This window comes from Mya arenaria, chromosome 8 (assembly GCF_026914265.1).
Source record: "Mya arenaria isolate MELC-2E11 chromosome 8, ASM2691426v1".
NCBI classification, from domain to species: Eukaryota; Metazoa; Mollusca; class Bivalvia; order Myida; family Myidae; genus Mya; species Mya arenaria.
Genome location: NC_069129.1, coordinates 66,061,809 through 66,079,477, shown reverse-complemented (window position 1 = coordinate 66,079,477; position 17,669 = coordinate 66,061,809). Strand labels below are relative to the sequence as shown.

Genomic DNA, 17,669 nt, shown 5'->3' with positions numbered 1-17,669 from the left:
AATACAATCAGTGGAAATATATCATTGGCAGTGCTGTACTCGGCATTCATTCTAAGAATGTTTGTCAAAGAAACATTTAGGCCCATGATAGATGCAACGCATCATACAGTTATTGTTTAATTAATAACAGGTGCTCCGCTATAAAATAATTAATTGCTACATTTCTCCTTACAAACGATTAGAAACCTTTTATGCCCTATAATAATTAATCATCATATATTTAGTAAACTCACTGATGTGCATTTGCAACAAGAATAAAGGGTCAATCTCATCGCTGCAAATGTTAGAAAATGGACACTGTTATTGTATAAAAAGTATCTTTTTTTCAAATAGTTTATTGGTAATTAGCCATTAATCTGTTATAATAAAATAATTATGACAAAGCGTTTATGTCTGTGGCCAAAAAAAGCATTCTGATCATATATGACTGATGACAGTAGGTGTGTATTTGTGTGTGCCTTTTTACTTTGTTCTCTGTGTATAAAACACTATTTACAACAAAATTACTAAAATAAACTAATTTGTCATGAAGTTTATCATCCAAACATCAAATTATGACAATTAACATAGAATTCATACCACCGTACATCCATTATAACCCTTTTAAGATTGCAAAATGAAGTGAATTTCATATTCTGACTGGGAAAGTGATTCAATTAATCCAGTAAAAAATATTTGCATCAAAAGAGTTCTACTTATTTAAGATTACATATCATGCATTAATTGTAGAATAGTTTTTTTTCTGGCATTTTTTTTTCTTTTGAAAAGCTATCATTTTCAAAGTTTTTGAATAATTAAAATATTTTATTTGTTTTTGTTTTTGTGCATAATATATAATTAGATTGCTTTTATTTCATGTATATAATTTTCATAACATGAATATCATCTACGATGGTTGTTAAAGAAGTATGCAAAAAAGTGTTCTAATTTCTTCAACATGAATGAAACACACTAAAACTTTTATGACATGACATAGATCAGAATATAGGGTATTGATGCAAAAAAACTTATAGTGAGAGGTCTGTTAATAATGCACCAGTCAATTGTAACCATGCGCCCCCTCTCCCAGCTCCATTCACTAGGCATGCGGGGCCACCTGGAAGGTAAAAACCCAGCCCCTTTCTCCTGCTCCCCCCCCCCCCACCTGGGGAGGTTGTGGTTACAATTGACTCATGCATAAGTGGAAGGCAAAATTGACAGTAGGGCCTGGTTACTTTGAGTTACGCTGCCATAGAGACTGCCTTCCACTTATTACCACAACCGCTTATTTAATAAACTTATGATTGTGTTACATCAATATGCTATATTCTGGTCTACATATTGTAAAAGTTGTTTCTATTTGAAAAAATGATGGCATGTTTATGTGTATATTTTTAACACCCCTTATGTGTTTCTATTTTTGTTGTAAAGAGTTTATTTTATTTAAATTTTTAATATTAAAACAATACAGTGATTAGTTTGATCAAATATGTTGTTCCTGTGTAAATATTATTTCCTGGAGCTTTCATAGATTTGGCATATTAATGGGAAATGATGTAAAATGAATAGTACAGATCATGTAGAGCATAAATGTCCCACTAAAACTGCTCCCTGGAATTCTGTTTGTCTTGCCTGTCATGTTTTACATTACTTTATCAATGGCCTGCCAAACAACAAGGGAGGTAATTCAACACCTTTAACAAATGTGCCCTGTTTGGTAGTACTCATTGCACATAACTAGCTTATTCCATGCTATGAATAGTGTTTCAAATTGATTTTTATTTCAATTAAATTTTCCTTATTTTTTAATTTTGTTTTGATTGAGTTTAGCAATTTGTAATTGAATTTACCATGAAAAAAATAATTGAAATGGAATAACATTAAACTATCTTATAGAGAATGTAGAACATTAAAATTCATCTTCATGTTTCTTGATTCTAGAAAGTTAGTACAATGAATAATCTAAGAGACATTGAGTATGTAATATGTAAAAGTATGTAAATTTAATGAAAAATAAAATGTCATAAAAAGTCATTGAAATTATGCCCCTTTCTGAGTCTGTCACAATGCCTTATTTGTATTGGATTTTCTGCTGAATCTTTACATTAAAAAAGAACAAACCAACATGTTCACTTCGGGGCAATAATTATGCATATTGCTTTCAGTCTATTATTTTACAGGTGTGCTGCACAAGTGGTGGTCCTAAATTCTGAAATATTTAGGTGAAAAAGAATTCCACTTGAAATTTATTTTCTTAATCAGACATTACATGCTATTCAATTGATTTACGACAAAATTGGATATACTATTTTCCAGCATATGTTTATTTTGCTGTAAGTAACGAAGTAGAAAGGGAAGTGCCCACATGGTCGCCCAGCGCAGTATTTATCCAAAATTTGAAATGAATCGCATAATCAAACACTTGGTTTGCATCTCTGAATCAATCGTGAATAAACAATGCTTGTAAACGGCGCCATAACTTACGTATAAAGACTTATAGAGTTTCATTTTATCCCTTGAAAAAGCCTTTAATCTGTGAGATGTGATTATGTTTGCATGTAAATTATTGAAATGTGTAGACTGGCAAGGGCCTTACGTATACAATTTTGTAAAAATTATTTGAGTTTTACAAACACTCCCCTTGTTTCATCATTAGATAAAAAACCAAGTATTTGATATATATTTATGGCTATTTGCTTCTCTACTCATCATTTAGGGGAAAAAATAATATTTTTCCATCTTGGCAATGAAGATATTTCCTTCCTTTATCTTGTGATAAAACTGTGATGAAACATTTGATGCTATAGTTGTAGCTTTGGTTCAATTGGTAAAATGTAAACTTAAATGCAGCGAAAAAAACTCAACTGCAGTGCAAGTTTGTCTTGTTAAAAGGTCCTAAAACTCATTTTTACCTCAAAGAAAAAAAGCTGAGGTCTTGTAAAAGCCTTGTTGTTGTTGTTTTTGTTATTGTAGCAATTGTTGGAAGTGGCATAACTTACATTGACCATAACTGAAAATAATTAAAGATATTGGCATGAAACCTGGTACAAAAGTCATCGATACAATGTACAGAGTTACATGAGCAAGGCCCATCACTCTGAGATAAGATGTTTGTTAGAGTTATGATCAACCCTTTGGGTAATATTGATAAAAGGAAAGATCCTTGGTGCCTGATTGTCAGGAGCTCTGGTAATACAAGCTGTGTTCACGTAAGAGGCACTTTGGCAGTTTTTTAATTAACAGATGTAGATGGCAACATCTTCTGTGTGTAAATATGTGCCTGTTTGAAGTATAAGTTTGAATGAGAAAGACAGAACCGTTGCTGCCGATGTGCTGTTTTGTGTCAGGTTGGACAATAATAATATTAGTAAAAGAAAAATCAAATCTAGCTGTCCGTTTTTTCTTTAAATATTTGTTGTAATTGTCAGTTTAGACACGAAACTGACAGAATTTTTACTGTGCTATATAACATGAAACTGTCCTTGTTAGCACAAGATTTACGGTGCAAATATTTACATTATTAACGGCAGATCATTTTAATAGGCCCTGGATTGCATGTATCCTGTCATAATTATATGTATCAAATTCATCCATGCCTCTGTTGATTTTTCAAAATCTTACTGTTAAGTAAATATTTATTGAAACCATTCCATTTAAAGAATAATATTTCTTTCCAAATCAATAATATTTCATCTTTATGGTATTTATTTGCACAAATGACAGTTAAAGATCTAGTTGTTATCAAAGAATATTAAATGTATTCTGATTTGTGGGGTAGTCCTGGGGATTTGTTCAGTAGTTGAAAAAAAGGGTTGACTGTTTATTAGTTATATTATAGAATTACCAACGGTAATGATTCCTTCAGAGATTTAAATTTAATAAGTTAATTCTCAATTAGGAAATACCTCATTGACGAGATTTTTACCCTGACCATATTTTTAAAACCAGTTATGATGATCTGAGTAACATGTTTTATCATATATTTCTCTAACCTTTATTAAACAAAGACATTTTTAGCAAATGTTTGATTTTTGGGGATTTACTGGTAGATCCTGATTTGCCCAGCACAGTTATTCCTCTTAGCTCTCAGACTTGACAAAAGCCACTTTTTACAAAGTGGAGCACATGTAGTTCTAGAGTGATGCTGATGTCTAAATATGCCCATAAGAGGTCAGAAGTAATGCTTGGGAGTGTTCGAGCTGCTTAAAGCTCCTTTCAACAAAAAATAAAAGACAACATCAAAATCCCTAGTTCTCAAAAAAATAACATTAGAACATAGTAAATTACCTAGTTCTCGGCAAGCCCAATTAAGGGTGAAGTTCTGTGTTCCTCCTTTGTGAAGAGAGGGCATTCTCTTGTACTGTCCGCGAAGTGCCACTGTCATAAAGGCCATTTTGTAGTCTCATCAATTACAAATATTGCCTTGTTTTGACGTAAAGTGACAACTAATATTGTACAGAATTTCTGACTGTCAATATTCATTCATCTTGGGTCCACAGAATAAACAAGTAAGCCACTTAAAAACGTACAATTATGAGTGTTAAAAACCGCAAGCAACACTTGAACAGAATATTTGATTGGTCTGTGCAATCGAGGTGCCGTCATTTTTCATCCGATTTATGAAATCAATGTTTGATATCGGAAATGGAAATGTTATATTATTCATGGAGTGATGCCCCAAGTCAATTTTGATCGTCTCAGAATGGAACCCGGACATTCCCATACAATGTTATTAAACGATAAGTAGTTTGAAGGAAGCAAATGAAAAACTGCTGAGGAAATGAAGAAAGCACTTCTTAGGAATATAAAGTGCATGTAGCAAAATATGATTCTTTATGACCGCTCTCAAAAGAAACAGTTACATAAACATCCGTTTACATTTCTTTAGATTTTTGGTGTATTAATATCCTGTTGCTCTGTGTTCCTGTAATAAATTATTACGGAAATAATACAACATTTGCTTATAGTAGATGCTTCTTTTCAAGTTTGTATCTTTGTTCATTCAATTAGAAATTGGCGAAAATATTAACGGAATTGTCAGCTATGATGAGACTTGATGTTTTGCTTTGAGTGGCTTGCTTCTATTCTCTGTATATTGGTTCCTGCCAGCCATTTCATGGCTTATCAGTTATGATGGCTCGTATGAATATCAAAAATGATTTTGATGGGTGAACGAATGAAAGGCATTCCGTAATTACCCAAAGAGCAATATTTATCATCTTCGAACTGTCACTTCCAATATAGAGATTTATCATTTATAAATGTAATGAGCTGGCAAGAAATATATTTTATATTTCCCAATGTCTTTTGTTATTATATATGATTGCAAACTTGTATTAATTCCTTCCCGATGGGCTGCGCTTATCAGACAGAAGTTTGAATGAGGGAAGTAATTGGTGGATTATTTATGAGTTCTGCAACATATGTTTTCTATGTGTTAGAAAATGGCAGGAAATTAATTTTTTGTTTCTTGACAAAATCGGCATTCCAAGATTTTAATCCTATGATTCATAAGCGATGGCGTTGATTATTGTCGTAATTGAAGGGTTTCTATAGAATAAACAAATGAGCAACAGCCGAAGTTATGATAACACAATTTGTCATTATTATCATTTTGCTGTTTTCACATAAAATCAGTTTTCTCGTTATCACCAACATGAAGATGAAAGAAGTACTCTGAAACAACTGAGTACAGCTGCTTGAGGTATGATCCCAATGGCAAAAATATAGTCTACAAAATTTTGATAAAATAAAAATAATTTAGAAAGCTAAAACTGTCTCTTACTTTTCATAGCTGTCATTATGTGATCAGCATTTATCTATTTAAAATATGTTCTTAGATAGAATACAGCTTAATATATAGTCTGCTGGTGCGATGGTATGCTGTCGACAGTTTTGCATAAGGCGTTGCTGTAAATGCACCTAGACTAATTTCATACTTTGGATGTGTTTTGTACTCCATAAGGATCTATCTCCCTCTTCCAGAATGCTTTATAATGGAAATAAAGTGTAATATTGCAATAAAGACTTACAAATTGATATAAAAATGCTCATAAATGAGATTTAATTTCATTTCGTGGGTGCTCATCCTCCTCCGCCATTAATGCCAACTTCCTGATAGACTAAACATGCAATGCATGTTCCTACTGCTGCCTCTTAAAAATAATAAACCACCTCACTGAGAGGGTTTGCAGTCAAGTGTTGCGTCAAAATATATTGCATTAATTAATATTTGAGTACAATGGATGTATAAACAAAACCCTGTCATTTCTCGGAGATAGGTTCCAGGCGTGGGCCGTTGCCAGAGATTTATGCTTGTAATGCTGCAATTATATTTGTAAATTCATAATCTTATCATCCTGTTTTATAAACATCCCACCCTATTGCTGGGTAGTATTCATATATTTATATTGTTAATTGGGGGCAATTCTTGCCTGTCATTTTCTCGACAGCTGGGCTACCAGGCATCATGAAATGTTACATTAATAAAGCATTGTTTGCTGTGCTTATTGTCATGAATAGATATGTTAAGAAATGTCAAATCTGGGCGGTCTGTGAGAAATTGTTAACGGGAACCAGTAGTCAGAGAATTCTGGGTAAAATGCCACCATGCTGATTGTAACCTGACCCTGCTGAATCTTGTCAGCAATTATATCTGTCATTTTTGGAAGGTTATATAAAGTAACATAAAACAAGTATGCTTTCATATTTTTGCTGTGCTGTATGCTTCGCATAGAAAAAATGGCTCAAATGCTGAAACAATTTTTTGTCCCATTCTTGTTTGTTGTGTTCAAGTGCTGATCCACCTTATATGAACACATTGATATGTCCCGCCTGTTTTTCACAGATTCACATTATCTGCCTGTTCTGTTTACAGGTAGTGGGGATGGGGAGGGGCAGAACTACAGCACCAGTAATGACGACCCATTCTTCAAGCACAAGTGTCGACTGTGCGGCAAAGTGTTCGGCAGCGACAGCGCCCTCCAGATTCATATAAGATCCCACACAGGTAGACATTACAGTGTTAATACCATGGTTACAAAACAATGCTTATAATTGTCGGATGGGTGCTCAAAATCATTTTTGACTGTGCTGGTTTCAGGAAAAATCACACAAGAATGCCCAATACAACATTTTGGGCATTCTTGTTGTCGGCCTGCAAAATCTTCAATTTTGCCCAAAACTTGACATCTTTGATATTACCATGAAACTTGGTATACTTGTTCACTCTGACACTTCTTACATGCACACATATGCAGCAAGTTTCATAAGTCTGGTCTTCTTTTCTCCATTCATTATGAGTCATAATTTGTGTTGGTACCGGGTTGCAGTGTTTTTGTATTTTAAGATTAATGAGCTCTTTATAGAGAATTCACAGGTAAAGCCTTGAAAATTTGGGCGTTTGTCCTTTTTAGGAATGACCTTGATTTTTCTGTGTAATAAGATACATGAAGGATATATATATAACTTCTGATAGATACAACATTGTTTTCTATAAAAAGACAATCAAATTCATGATATGACCAGACATAGTTTTTTAAGGGTCTGCATCACTAATCAAGTAAAATGTTTCTCCCATATTAAAACAAATAATTTCATTAATATAATAAAAATTCATTATTTTTGCGTCTTAACCTAATGAGAGCCCAATAAGGCAGTGTATGTTTTTGTATTTAATGTATGAACTACTGTTTTGGGTGTTGTAAAAGCAAGGATCTGGCAGAGTGGTTAATTCTTCATACCATGAAGATTTTGGTCAAAAGTTGATGGTGAACGTTATAATGATATTAAAGGCGTGTGTTTTACACAATGTAGCTGTAAGGGGAAAATATGACAGGCCATTCAGGAATACACCTTGTTTAATTATGATTTTCATTACCCAAATGTGACAAATAAAAGCAGGACTTGGCAATTGTCGAATGAAAGTCATAACAAGTGATGTATTAAAATGTCTTTCAAACAAAGTGAAAAATTTGTCAAAACTTGGGCCATTAATGGATCCTGTTATGCCTTCATATGGATGATAAATTCATGAACACACAAAATAATGCTTTTAGATCTTCAGCATTTTTGCAAATTATAGCAAATTATAAAACATTACGAATGTTGTTTTCAACTGGGTAATTAGCAGTGTTATTTAATGATGATAATATTATTACAATATGTTATTGATTATATTATTATCAATAAGCTCTATTACATAGAAAATCTTTAGTAAAAAAAACATTATTTTATAACATTTTCACACAAAAGAACACATCAAAAAGTCTTGTGGTTTGTGTTTCGTACGTTCATTCATCACCAAATAACTTGTAATCATTGTACGTCACTTGTCGGAGCGTCAATATTTTCTGTAACTCAATTATTTTGCTGGAAACAAAATTTTATTGACACAGTGGCCAAAGTAATTGGATAGAATTTCATGTTTTTGGACCACCATGTCATTGACAATAGTGATTATACATTCCATCCGCAATAGGAAAAATTTAATAAGTTTCTAATTTTTCAAACTATCGTGATGAGTTCTGTTGGCGTTTGCGATATTTATTAGTGTTTTCATTGGTGTTTGTATCCAAATATCAAAATGAATACAGACGTTTCGGACATCATTTAAGTCTTGCGAGGGAAAGTGTTAATTATTAAGGAACATAGCTGGGAAATTTAGAGCATTTGTAATTCATTTAAGTGGCACTGATTAATAGCAAAGACTAAGGGACAATTTGTCATCAATAACTTACTTTACACTTCTGGTTAACTCGAATTAGTTAGATTCTGAGTTTCTGTGGTATGTTACTTTGCCAAGTCACACACTAATGTATTGTCACTTGTTTCCAATTGTTTCTGTGGTATGTTACTTTGCGAAGTCACACACTAATGTATTGTCACTTGTTTCCAATTCCCCCACATTCTATCATACGCACTAAAAACTTTGTTCACAAACTACAGGCATTAGTTTAGTTTAGGGTGCCGTCAATTTTGTCATTTAAATTAGTTGGTTGTAACCTTTGTGTTGATTAAATTCCTGTTTTCTTCTATTTTATATCTTATTTTTTTGTTCCTAGCAAATTGTCTTCCCATACTTTCTAATCATTCCACTATGAAAATGAAATAAATTTAAGTAAATTTGATTTTATATGTGTTAAGCCAACAGAGCTATGAGTTACCAAAGAGAGGCAGCTTTATGGCGCTTTTCTCACATTTCACTCAAATTTGATGAATTTTATTTTCCTTGGAGTGAGAATTGTTACACAAAAAACATTCCCCATGCATGTGTGTGTGTTTTATTGGATATGAGACGGACGATTCAAATGCGTTCTGCAGTTCTTTAATTGCAATTCTTTTTTCTTTAACTAATTACCCTCCCTAATTTAAATTGATAGAATTTGGGTTATTTATATCTGTAAATTCCATAATGTGGTGTGCGAATACAAATTTAACAGAAAAATTGGCCACTTTTCATCAGCCTTATTCAAATATATAGGCCAGCTAGTGCAGAGTGTGAAAATTAGTTCAAGTTTTTACTCAAATTGATGTTTAGTTTCTGACTACCATTTGAAGTCATTATGGAATTTCCATAACAAATTCTAAAATGTTCTTTTGGATTATTTAAACCATGTTACTTGGAAAATTATATCAGTCTGAAATAGCACCTGCTTTATAGATTTTTTTTATAACATTCATATAAATTTGCGGAAATCTTGTAATCAGCAACAATGACATAATGGATGACAAGGTTATCTCCCTTTATTGTGAATCTTCTCTTTCTCCTCCCAGCCGTTGGGTAACCATTGGCAATGGAGCGTACATTGTCTGGAACTAAAGGAATTATTGCTATGGTTCAGCGAGGTTTATGCCCATCAAGATGAACAAAAAGCCATGGTGTCCAGATAAAATTAAGGGTACAAATATTCTATAAAATTTTCAAGGAAATAAATTGATAAGATGAGAGAGATTCTATCATTGCTGTTGGTGGTGCAATTAGCACGAGTAATAAGGAGTCATTGAAGTTAGTTACCATTATAAAGGCTGAGATAATATAATTATTCATGCAGCATTAATAACTTTATCACAAACGTATGAATTCCTTGGGAGAGATAACAAAATTTGCAAGGTCTTTGTAGTTCTATGCCAAAAATAGGGTTTAGTCTGAATATAGCTTAAACATGGTATATATTAATATCTCATACATTCTAACGCCATAATATTCGCCATTTTCTGAGTTTGGTTTTATATTTTATTACCATACCATCCTTTCAAAAGAGGTAAGACTTCAGAAAGGTATCTCAGTGATTTCCTGTAATTGCATGTATATATTATATTTTATGACAAAATGCTGGGGGACGTTGTAATCAAAGTGAAATTGGTGACCTTTAGCCTCCTAGATGGACAGTCTGTGTCCCACATCGCCATTGTCTGCGTGTCAGCCTTGACGTAGCATGTCATTAATGTAATGTGCTAGATATATTTCTTAAACCATTAATTTTAAAAGATGAAATTAAATCCTTTTATAGTAGGGGTAGTTTTCTAAAAGATGGTGTTTTTCTGAAGCGTCGCCTTGGGGCAGTTGCATAAGCATCTTGAATCAAACAATTTTGACTGGTTTTGGTCAATTTTCTTTCCATGGGTTCAATATAGAGGTGATTAAATTTGAAACATGCGCTACCCTTTCACCCCTAATCCAGACATATTTTTGAAAGTTATCTTGAATAATGATCACAAAATATGTCTATGGACATTAAAATTTGAAAATGCGAGATTTAATCAGCCATCACACCTGGGCAACGGAAATGCTTAAATGGGCTCTTACGAAAGGGACCCTATGGGCGCATTGTTATATGGGTAATGGTCACATTTCTGACATGTTGTAAAAAGTATAATAAGAAGTTATTTATAATTAAGGACTGATAAGTACTTAATCTTCAAATCTATTTAATTTCTTATGACATATTGTTTCATATATATATTATTAATCTATTTTTGAACACATTTTACAAGTTTTACATAAACTGGTCAAGCAATGTCATTAAAAACACAAAAAAACTGTTGTTAAAACTAATTAAACTGTTATTGCATAAATAAATAAATAAAAAACAACCACATAGGAAGTCATTATCCCAGGGTTAAACTCTTTTGTTCTCTAGTATAGCCCACCCCAGTAAAAGTTGATACTCAAGCATTGTGTGTGGGGAGATGAAGGGAGGTAATTTACTCCCCTGTTCAGATACTGCATTCAGCTGGAAACTCAATTTAACACTGAATTGTAGAATTTCTATAAGTTGTATAACAGCCTTGAACATGAAAGCTGGTTTATATTTTCAAATTATAATTACCGGAGACATGAAATAGAAATGACCTTTTTTTTGGTTTTAAATTTAATTTGAACAGTATCATGGCTTCTTAGTTTACAGTTTTAAGGCATTTTGAGAAAATTGAAAGCTTGGGAAAAGACTTTGTTAGTGAAAATGTATGTTTAATAAATATTGTGTCAGGAAACAAAACTATTATTTAATAAACTTTTGATCTGCCGAATATGTGTAAGGAAATCATTAAGAAAAACTGATGTGGTTATTGGTAAACGGTTTTGAAAAATGATGATAATTTATTAATTTTGTGGCTATCACTGCACCTAGTCACATAACGAACATTATGATCAGTTATGCAGCTGGATGTGCATGCTCGTTAGTCTGTGTTGTTGATTTACATCATAATGAAATATGTATATCTTTACCTAGATCAAACTTATTTTTTAGAGTTTAATTATAGTATTCAACATGCAATGTGTACCAAAATTTAAAAAGCCAAACTTCGCTGAAATATTAAACTAAAAAGTTGGCTCTTTGGGTATTTACCATGGTATACAGAGTAACTTAATACTACTTATAATACTCTTTTATACCCATCCCTCAGCCCCTTCCCCCACCCCTTCTGTCTGTCCCAGGGTCCACGTGTTGGCCCTGACTGTCCCAGGGGTACCCCTGTCAGACCTGAGTTAGGATGCCAGTTCTGGAAGAATAACAATCAGTATAAGATGAAGACTCAGTGAGTAGTTTCTCTAAGTTGTTACTCATTCACAAACATAAATAAAGTGTAATTAAGGGAACTTGCCATTCAATCCTCAGTGGGACTAATGGAGAATATCAGGTTGATACTTTCCCTGGTATTCTGATAAGGAGTAATGAATAATTTCAACCACTTTAATTGACACATGTGAAATAAAATCATGCAGAACATATTGAGTTCCATTTTATTTGATTGATAAATTAAATGCTAAATTTGCTTTACTTATACAGAGTTGACTGCCATGTGCTATTGAAATGGCCTTGATAAATTATGCAAAATAAGTTAGCGTGTGAAAAGAGGTTTGTAGTTGATCACCCAAGATGGACACCATCCTTCAAATCAGAATGACCTTCAAAAGTGATGATTGCCATAAATTAACAATTAATAAGTCAGAAGTGATCTACTTTATCTTTTTCTTTCCTCCTTAATGTTTCATTCAATAAAACTCCAGTGTTTGGCACTATCAGGGATGCCATTTCTGGCAGAACTACTACCTTTCAAGGACTGAGACTCAGTGGGGTGTAACCGCATTGCCTTGTACCTGAGATATAGATATGTATGAGTTATCTCCCTTTTATGTAGATGATACATAAGCACATGCATTCATTCATTTTTTCTATCTTTGGGGAGTTAAATAATAAACTATACCTGGCTATAATACAAGGGAAGGTCTTTTTGTAAAAGAAGTAGAAGTATTATTTGATACTTTGAATATGTATATATATATATATAATTATATACTAAGCATTTAAATAGTAGGTATATCAAATGAAACAGATTAATGTGGGGACTGCACACTACCATACATAGTTGAAAGTCATTAAATGATGTTGGAACAGAACTGTCTCAGTAAAAGACTGAGACAACAGAAGCATTCCTCTGAAAATATAGCACCTTGGTCACCGAGGAGACTCCCAGAACTACCGTTAGCCCCTGGGTGGGGGTGTAAGGTTGCCACTAGACCCGGCAGCTGTCAATTAGTGACTAGCACCCGCTGTTGTATCAAGTGCCCCCTCTCTAAATCATAAGATATCACAGTGCTCATAGAGAATTGATTTATTGCTGCTGATAAAAACACCCTCAGCCTCTGCTGGAAATCATTTCTGTTTTCTTCTCTTCCAAGCATCATGTTTGAAAAAGCAAATTTCTGCTATGGGGAATTTCATTTATATTAGGCAATGAAGGTAGTTATGACCGACATTGAAGCTCAAAATATTTTGTTGATTAAGTTTGCTGCCTTCATAGTTACTAAGGTCAAGCCTGACATGTATTGTTTGCGGAAGAACTGCTAAATATAATGGCATGCGAAAATTTTATGTATTTCATTAAGGATATCTTACAATATTCTGAAACAGTATTGAAAAGGTTGGGTGACCGTATGTTTTGTTTCTGTTTAAGCTGCCATACATGTCCATGAAGCGCTGGTGTTGGGCGGGATTCTCCGACCACGCCCCCCGTTTCCTGCCAATGACGGCACTTTGTGGACAAGTATGTATCACTCTGTTGTAAAATAGTTGGAGTATTAGGGGCCGAGATGGAAGGGAACAATTTAAACTGCATGCATGCATACTGGGGGAAATAAAGTTTAGGTTTATGGCTATGACAAAAACTTTCTCAACTTTTCTCATTTTCACCTTATAAGAACTTGTACTCTTTATTTTTAAAATGATACTTGGCTGTATTTCACCCAAAGCCCCAGACAGAGTGTAATGTGTAAGAGCTAGCAGTTCAGGTGTCTTCATTTTGATAGGTTCAAAGAACATGCGGTTGTACCACTCTCACTCTCTCCTACCATCAACTTGTGGCCCTCAAACCAGGCTGTATTCCATCTACTTTGCTTGCCTGATAAGCCCCGCCAGTATCTGCATTACTGTCGATCTGATATAAGCTCTCAACAGCATTTGATAGTGGATTATCTTGTTATGCAGAAAAAATGGAAATTTCTGACAAATGTTCATCTGATAAGGTGGTTAAAAAGCTTTTCATTTTTTGCATTTTCCATTAGAGCCCTGTAGAAATTCTTTGATGAAATTATCAAAATATTTTTTAAGAAACAGTTGTTTTCTATAATCTGATGGTATATAAAACAAGAAGAGAAGAATGTTTGATAACAAAGGTTACTATGTGAATAATGCTTAGATTTCAATAATTTAATGTTGTTAGCCGAAAATGGCTGCAACGTAATGAAACTAATGAGGAGCTTAATTATTATTTGCAAAACAAAAAAATAGCCAGCAAAAATATCAAGAAAGAAAAATATGTCTAAATCTTTGTAATATATTTTAATGAACTGATATGAAGGGCTTTGTGTCAAAACAAAAGAAGAAAGACCTTTTCTAACACTTCCCATCACTCACCATTTGAGCAATATTTGAGACAGTCACAAAACGATGAAGTCAAGTCTTTAGAAAGCTGGTGACAATGAAATGAAAGTGAGCTTTTAATGCTGAGAATGTTTCATTTCTGCCTGAGTTATATCAAATATAATTTTCACACTTTCTCATTGTTAGGAAGACATTTAATGGGCTTTGAAAAATTACTATGGAACTCGATAGTGACAGTCAATTGTAATTTACGTGGATAATAACTAGTTTAGAATTCCATAATATCTCTTGTTTTGGAAATAATAAAAGTGTTTTGATTACAATAAGACATTCATCATTTTAAATGAAAAATCAATTCAAGTTTAGGTCTCTGAATATGTCGCCATGCTAACTAAATTATCTAACATTTAATGAAAAAAAGACAAAAAAAACTCTTTTTTTTCAATTCTTTATAAGTCATGTTTATATCTTTCAAAAGCATATATCTATGTTAGAAAGCTTGAAATGTAAATAAGAAGTCTTAAAAGTGACCTTAAAGAACATTTATATATATATATATTTATACCCTGCTTTTGTCGGCATTGCTGATAAAAATACCCATATAGAGAAGTTGAATTGTGCTGCCAGAGAAAAGTAGTTTAGTGTGAGGTGATGAAAGGCCCTCGCCGCTAATTGGCAGCTTAGTTCATATCATATTTATTGTTGGCTATATGAAGTTTTATGGGCTTCAAGCAGATTCATCATCTTTAATCATATGATGTATTAATGGTGCGATTGTCAGGATTCATTTTTTCTCCCAGAATTATGGGAATTATGCCTGGCATCTGTCCACTGCTGATTGAACTGTAATCTTGAAATCATACAAATGATCGCCTGAAAATCTGTGAAAAAGAATTCTTGGTGCAGCGCGGAAGTTCTACATGTATTGACTTTCTACATGATCCTTTTATTAAAGTTTGTGATTATTAAATGGTTGTATGATATTTTCCATTATTGAAATAATTTCAAATAGGTAAGGACAATGATATGAAAAAAAAATCATTTTAAACATTGAAGGTGTTAAATTGACACTTTTTAATAACTTTTGCTGCAGTTTAATAATTATTATTAAGAAATTAAAATGTAAAAGATCAAATTTCATGTTTCATAATTTTAAATTGAGTAATACAAAATGCTGTGAAGATATTTAATTTAATAATTGTGTATATGGAAATGGCAGAAAGCAATTGACATTTCAATATCATCAGAAGCCTACTTCCATAGTAAGGTGATTCACTGATAGAATTTTCTGGAGCAACCATAGTTGTATATTAAAACATATAATACATTAGTACATTGCCATCTGCCTATTGCAGTTTACATGGATGTCAATCTGACAAATTGTTTATTAAAAAGAGGATTTATGTTATAAATGACACTTTTATATCATGGAAGCTGGGCTGTTTTCTAAGAAATTTCTCCACTAAAGAGAAAACCAGTCTGTCAGTATTGCTACCCGAGAAAAATAATGAGAAATGCAGACGCCTTGATCGTAACAATCAAAATTGTCATTTTGTTATCAAACCCTCCACCTATAATTTGTCATATTCTGAGGTTTATCCAAATTATCGCATGATTTATGATTTGAATGTGGCATTTTCAAAAGATTATGGTGCATATATTTATGATACAGGAGATTTGGCTGATTTGACGTCCTGTTTGACGTCTTGGCATACCATCGATATCAAGTGCATAACAAGATGTCTTATTTTTATATTATCATTCTAAATTCTTGGGGGTTTAGAATCTGACATTGTTATTTTCTTAACATAATGCTCGTATATGAATCAAATGGTTAAGTTCAAGGTCATATAAATGTGACCTTATTTATTTGAAAAAACAATCATAAAAAGAATGGTCTGGTAATGAATGTTGTACATGTTAAAGCAATATTTTTATTGAAATTCTTTTTTCCTCATGATGTATATTTTCAAAAAGTACCATTTCATATTTTTAGGTGAGAAACCGTTCCAATGTAACATCTGCGGGGGCCGGTTTTCCACGCGGGGAAACCTTAAGGTGCACTTCACAAGACACAAGGCAGAGTTCCCAAATGTGGAGATGAACCCAAACCCTGTGCCAGAACACATGGACAAGGGCCCACTACCCATGCTTGGGGCCCCCTTCCACCCCACAGGCCTCTCACCCTTCGCCAACCCGGCCTTCATGATGCCGGGGCTCATGAACGGGTTCATGTTTCCTCCCCCGCACCTGGGGGCCCGGCCTCCCATGCCTGGCAGTGACATGATGTCCAAGCATGGGCTTCTGATGGAGGACAGGAGACCCCGTAGCCCAAGCCCAAAACGTGAGAGATTGGAGAAGTCAGACAGAATCCAGGATAGGGAGCCATCCTCTAAGAAGGATGTGAGCCCGGTCAGACCTGTCCATGAACCCTTGAGCAGAAGATCACCAGATGAGAAAGAGCGCCACCGAATTGCAGCCTCTATATCTGCTGCTATGTCTCTTCACTACAGTGGGCCTAGCCCAGGCCTTCCAATGACAAGTGTGCCCCTGGTGAGCACCTACCCAGTTATGTCTTCGCTACAATCCCAGCCACCATTTGCTCCCCACCGTGCCCCTGTTATTACATCTTCAGCTATGAGTAATGGAGGTGATCCTTTCAGAAATACTATCTTGCCGTCAAGTATATTAGACAATGATGATAACCTAGAACAATTTATGGAGATTGATAAATCAGAGTGTGGCAAGTTACAGCAGCTGGTGGACAACATTGAGCACAAGCTGACTGACCCTAACCAGTGTGTGATCTGCCACCGAGTTCTGAGCTGCAAGAGTGCCCTCCAGATGCACTACCGCATTCACACAGGCGAGCGCCCCTTTAAGTGTAAGATCTGCGGACGATCATTCACGACCAAGGGCAACCTGAAGACCCACATGGGCGTTCATCGGGCAAAGCCCCCACTGCGGATGATGCACCAGTGCCCAGTGTGCCACAAACAGTTTACCAACCTGCTTGTGCTACAGCAACACATCAGGAGCCACACAGGCATGGCCGGGCTCCAGGCTCTACCCGGGCTCTCCCACCTAGGCATGTACGCCACCCGCCCCACTTTGGAGGAACACATGGCCATGAGTGCTGCAGGCCCTCTCAACATGAAGCGACACTACCACGACTATGATAAAGAGCTGGATCTCAGTAAGAAGCCACGCCTAGACTCTGAGGATGTCAAGCTGCACGAATCAAGACATCTTGAGAAAAATGGTAAACACAACATTTATGGACACTATTAAATGAATGAGTTCTTT

General features: G+C 34.4%; 1 protein-coding gene across 4 annotated transcripts in view; it reads left to right on the top strand.

The window, feature by feature from the left end:
- LOC128244697 (sal-like protein 1) overlaps window positions 1–17,669 on the top strand; it is a 33,688-nt gene that overhangs the window by 10,706 nt on the left and 5,313 nt on the right. The window contains exons 2-4 of one of the 4 annotated variants that reach the window (XM_052962737.1): window positions 6,857–6,988; window positions 13,438–13,527; window positions 16,360–17,625. In XM_052962737.1, the coding sequence (XP_052818697.1) occupies window positions 6,857–6,988; window positions 13,438–13,527; window positions 16,360–17,625 (1,488 nt within the window). The remainder of the gene's footprint in view (window positions 1–6,856; window positions 6,989–13,437; window positions 13,528–16,359; window positions 17,626–17,669) is intronic. The other 3 variants (XM_052962739.1, XM_052962738.1, XM_052962740.1) reach the window with 3 other exon arrangements.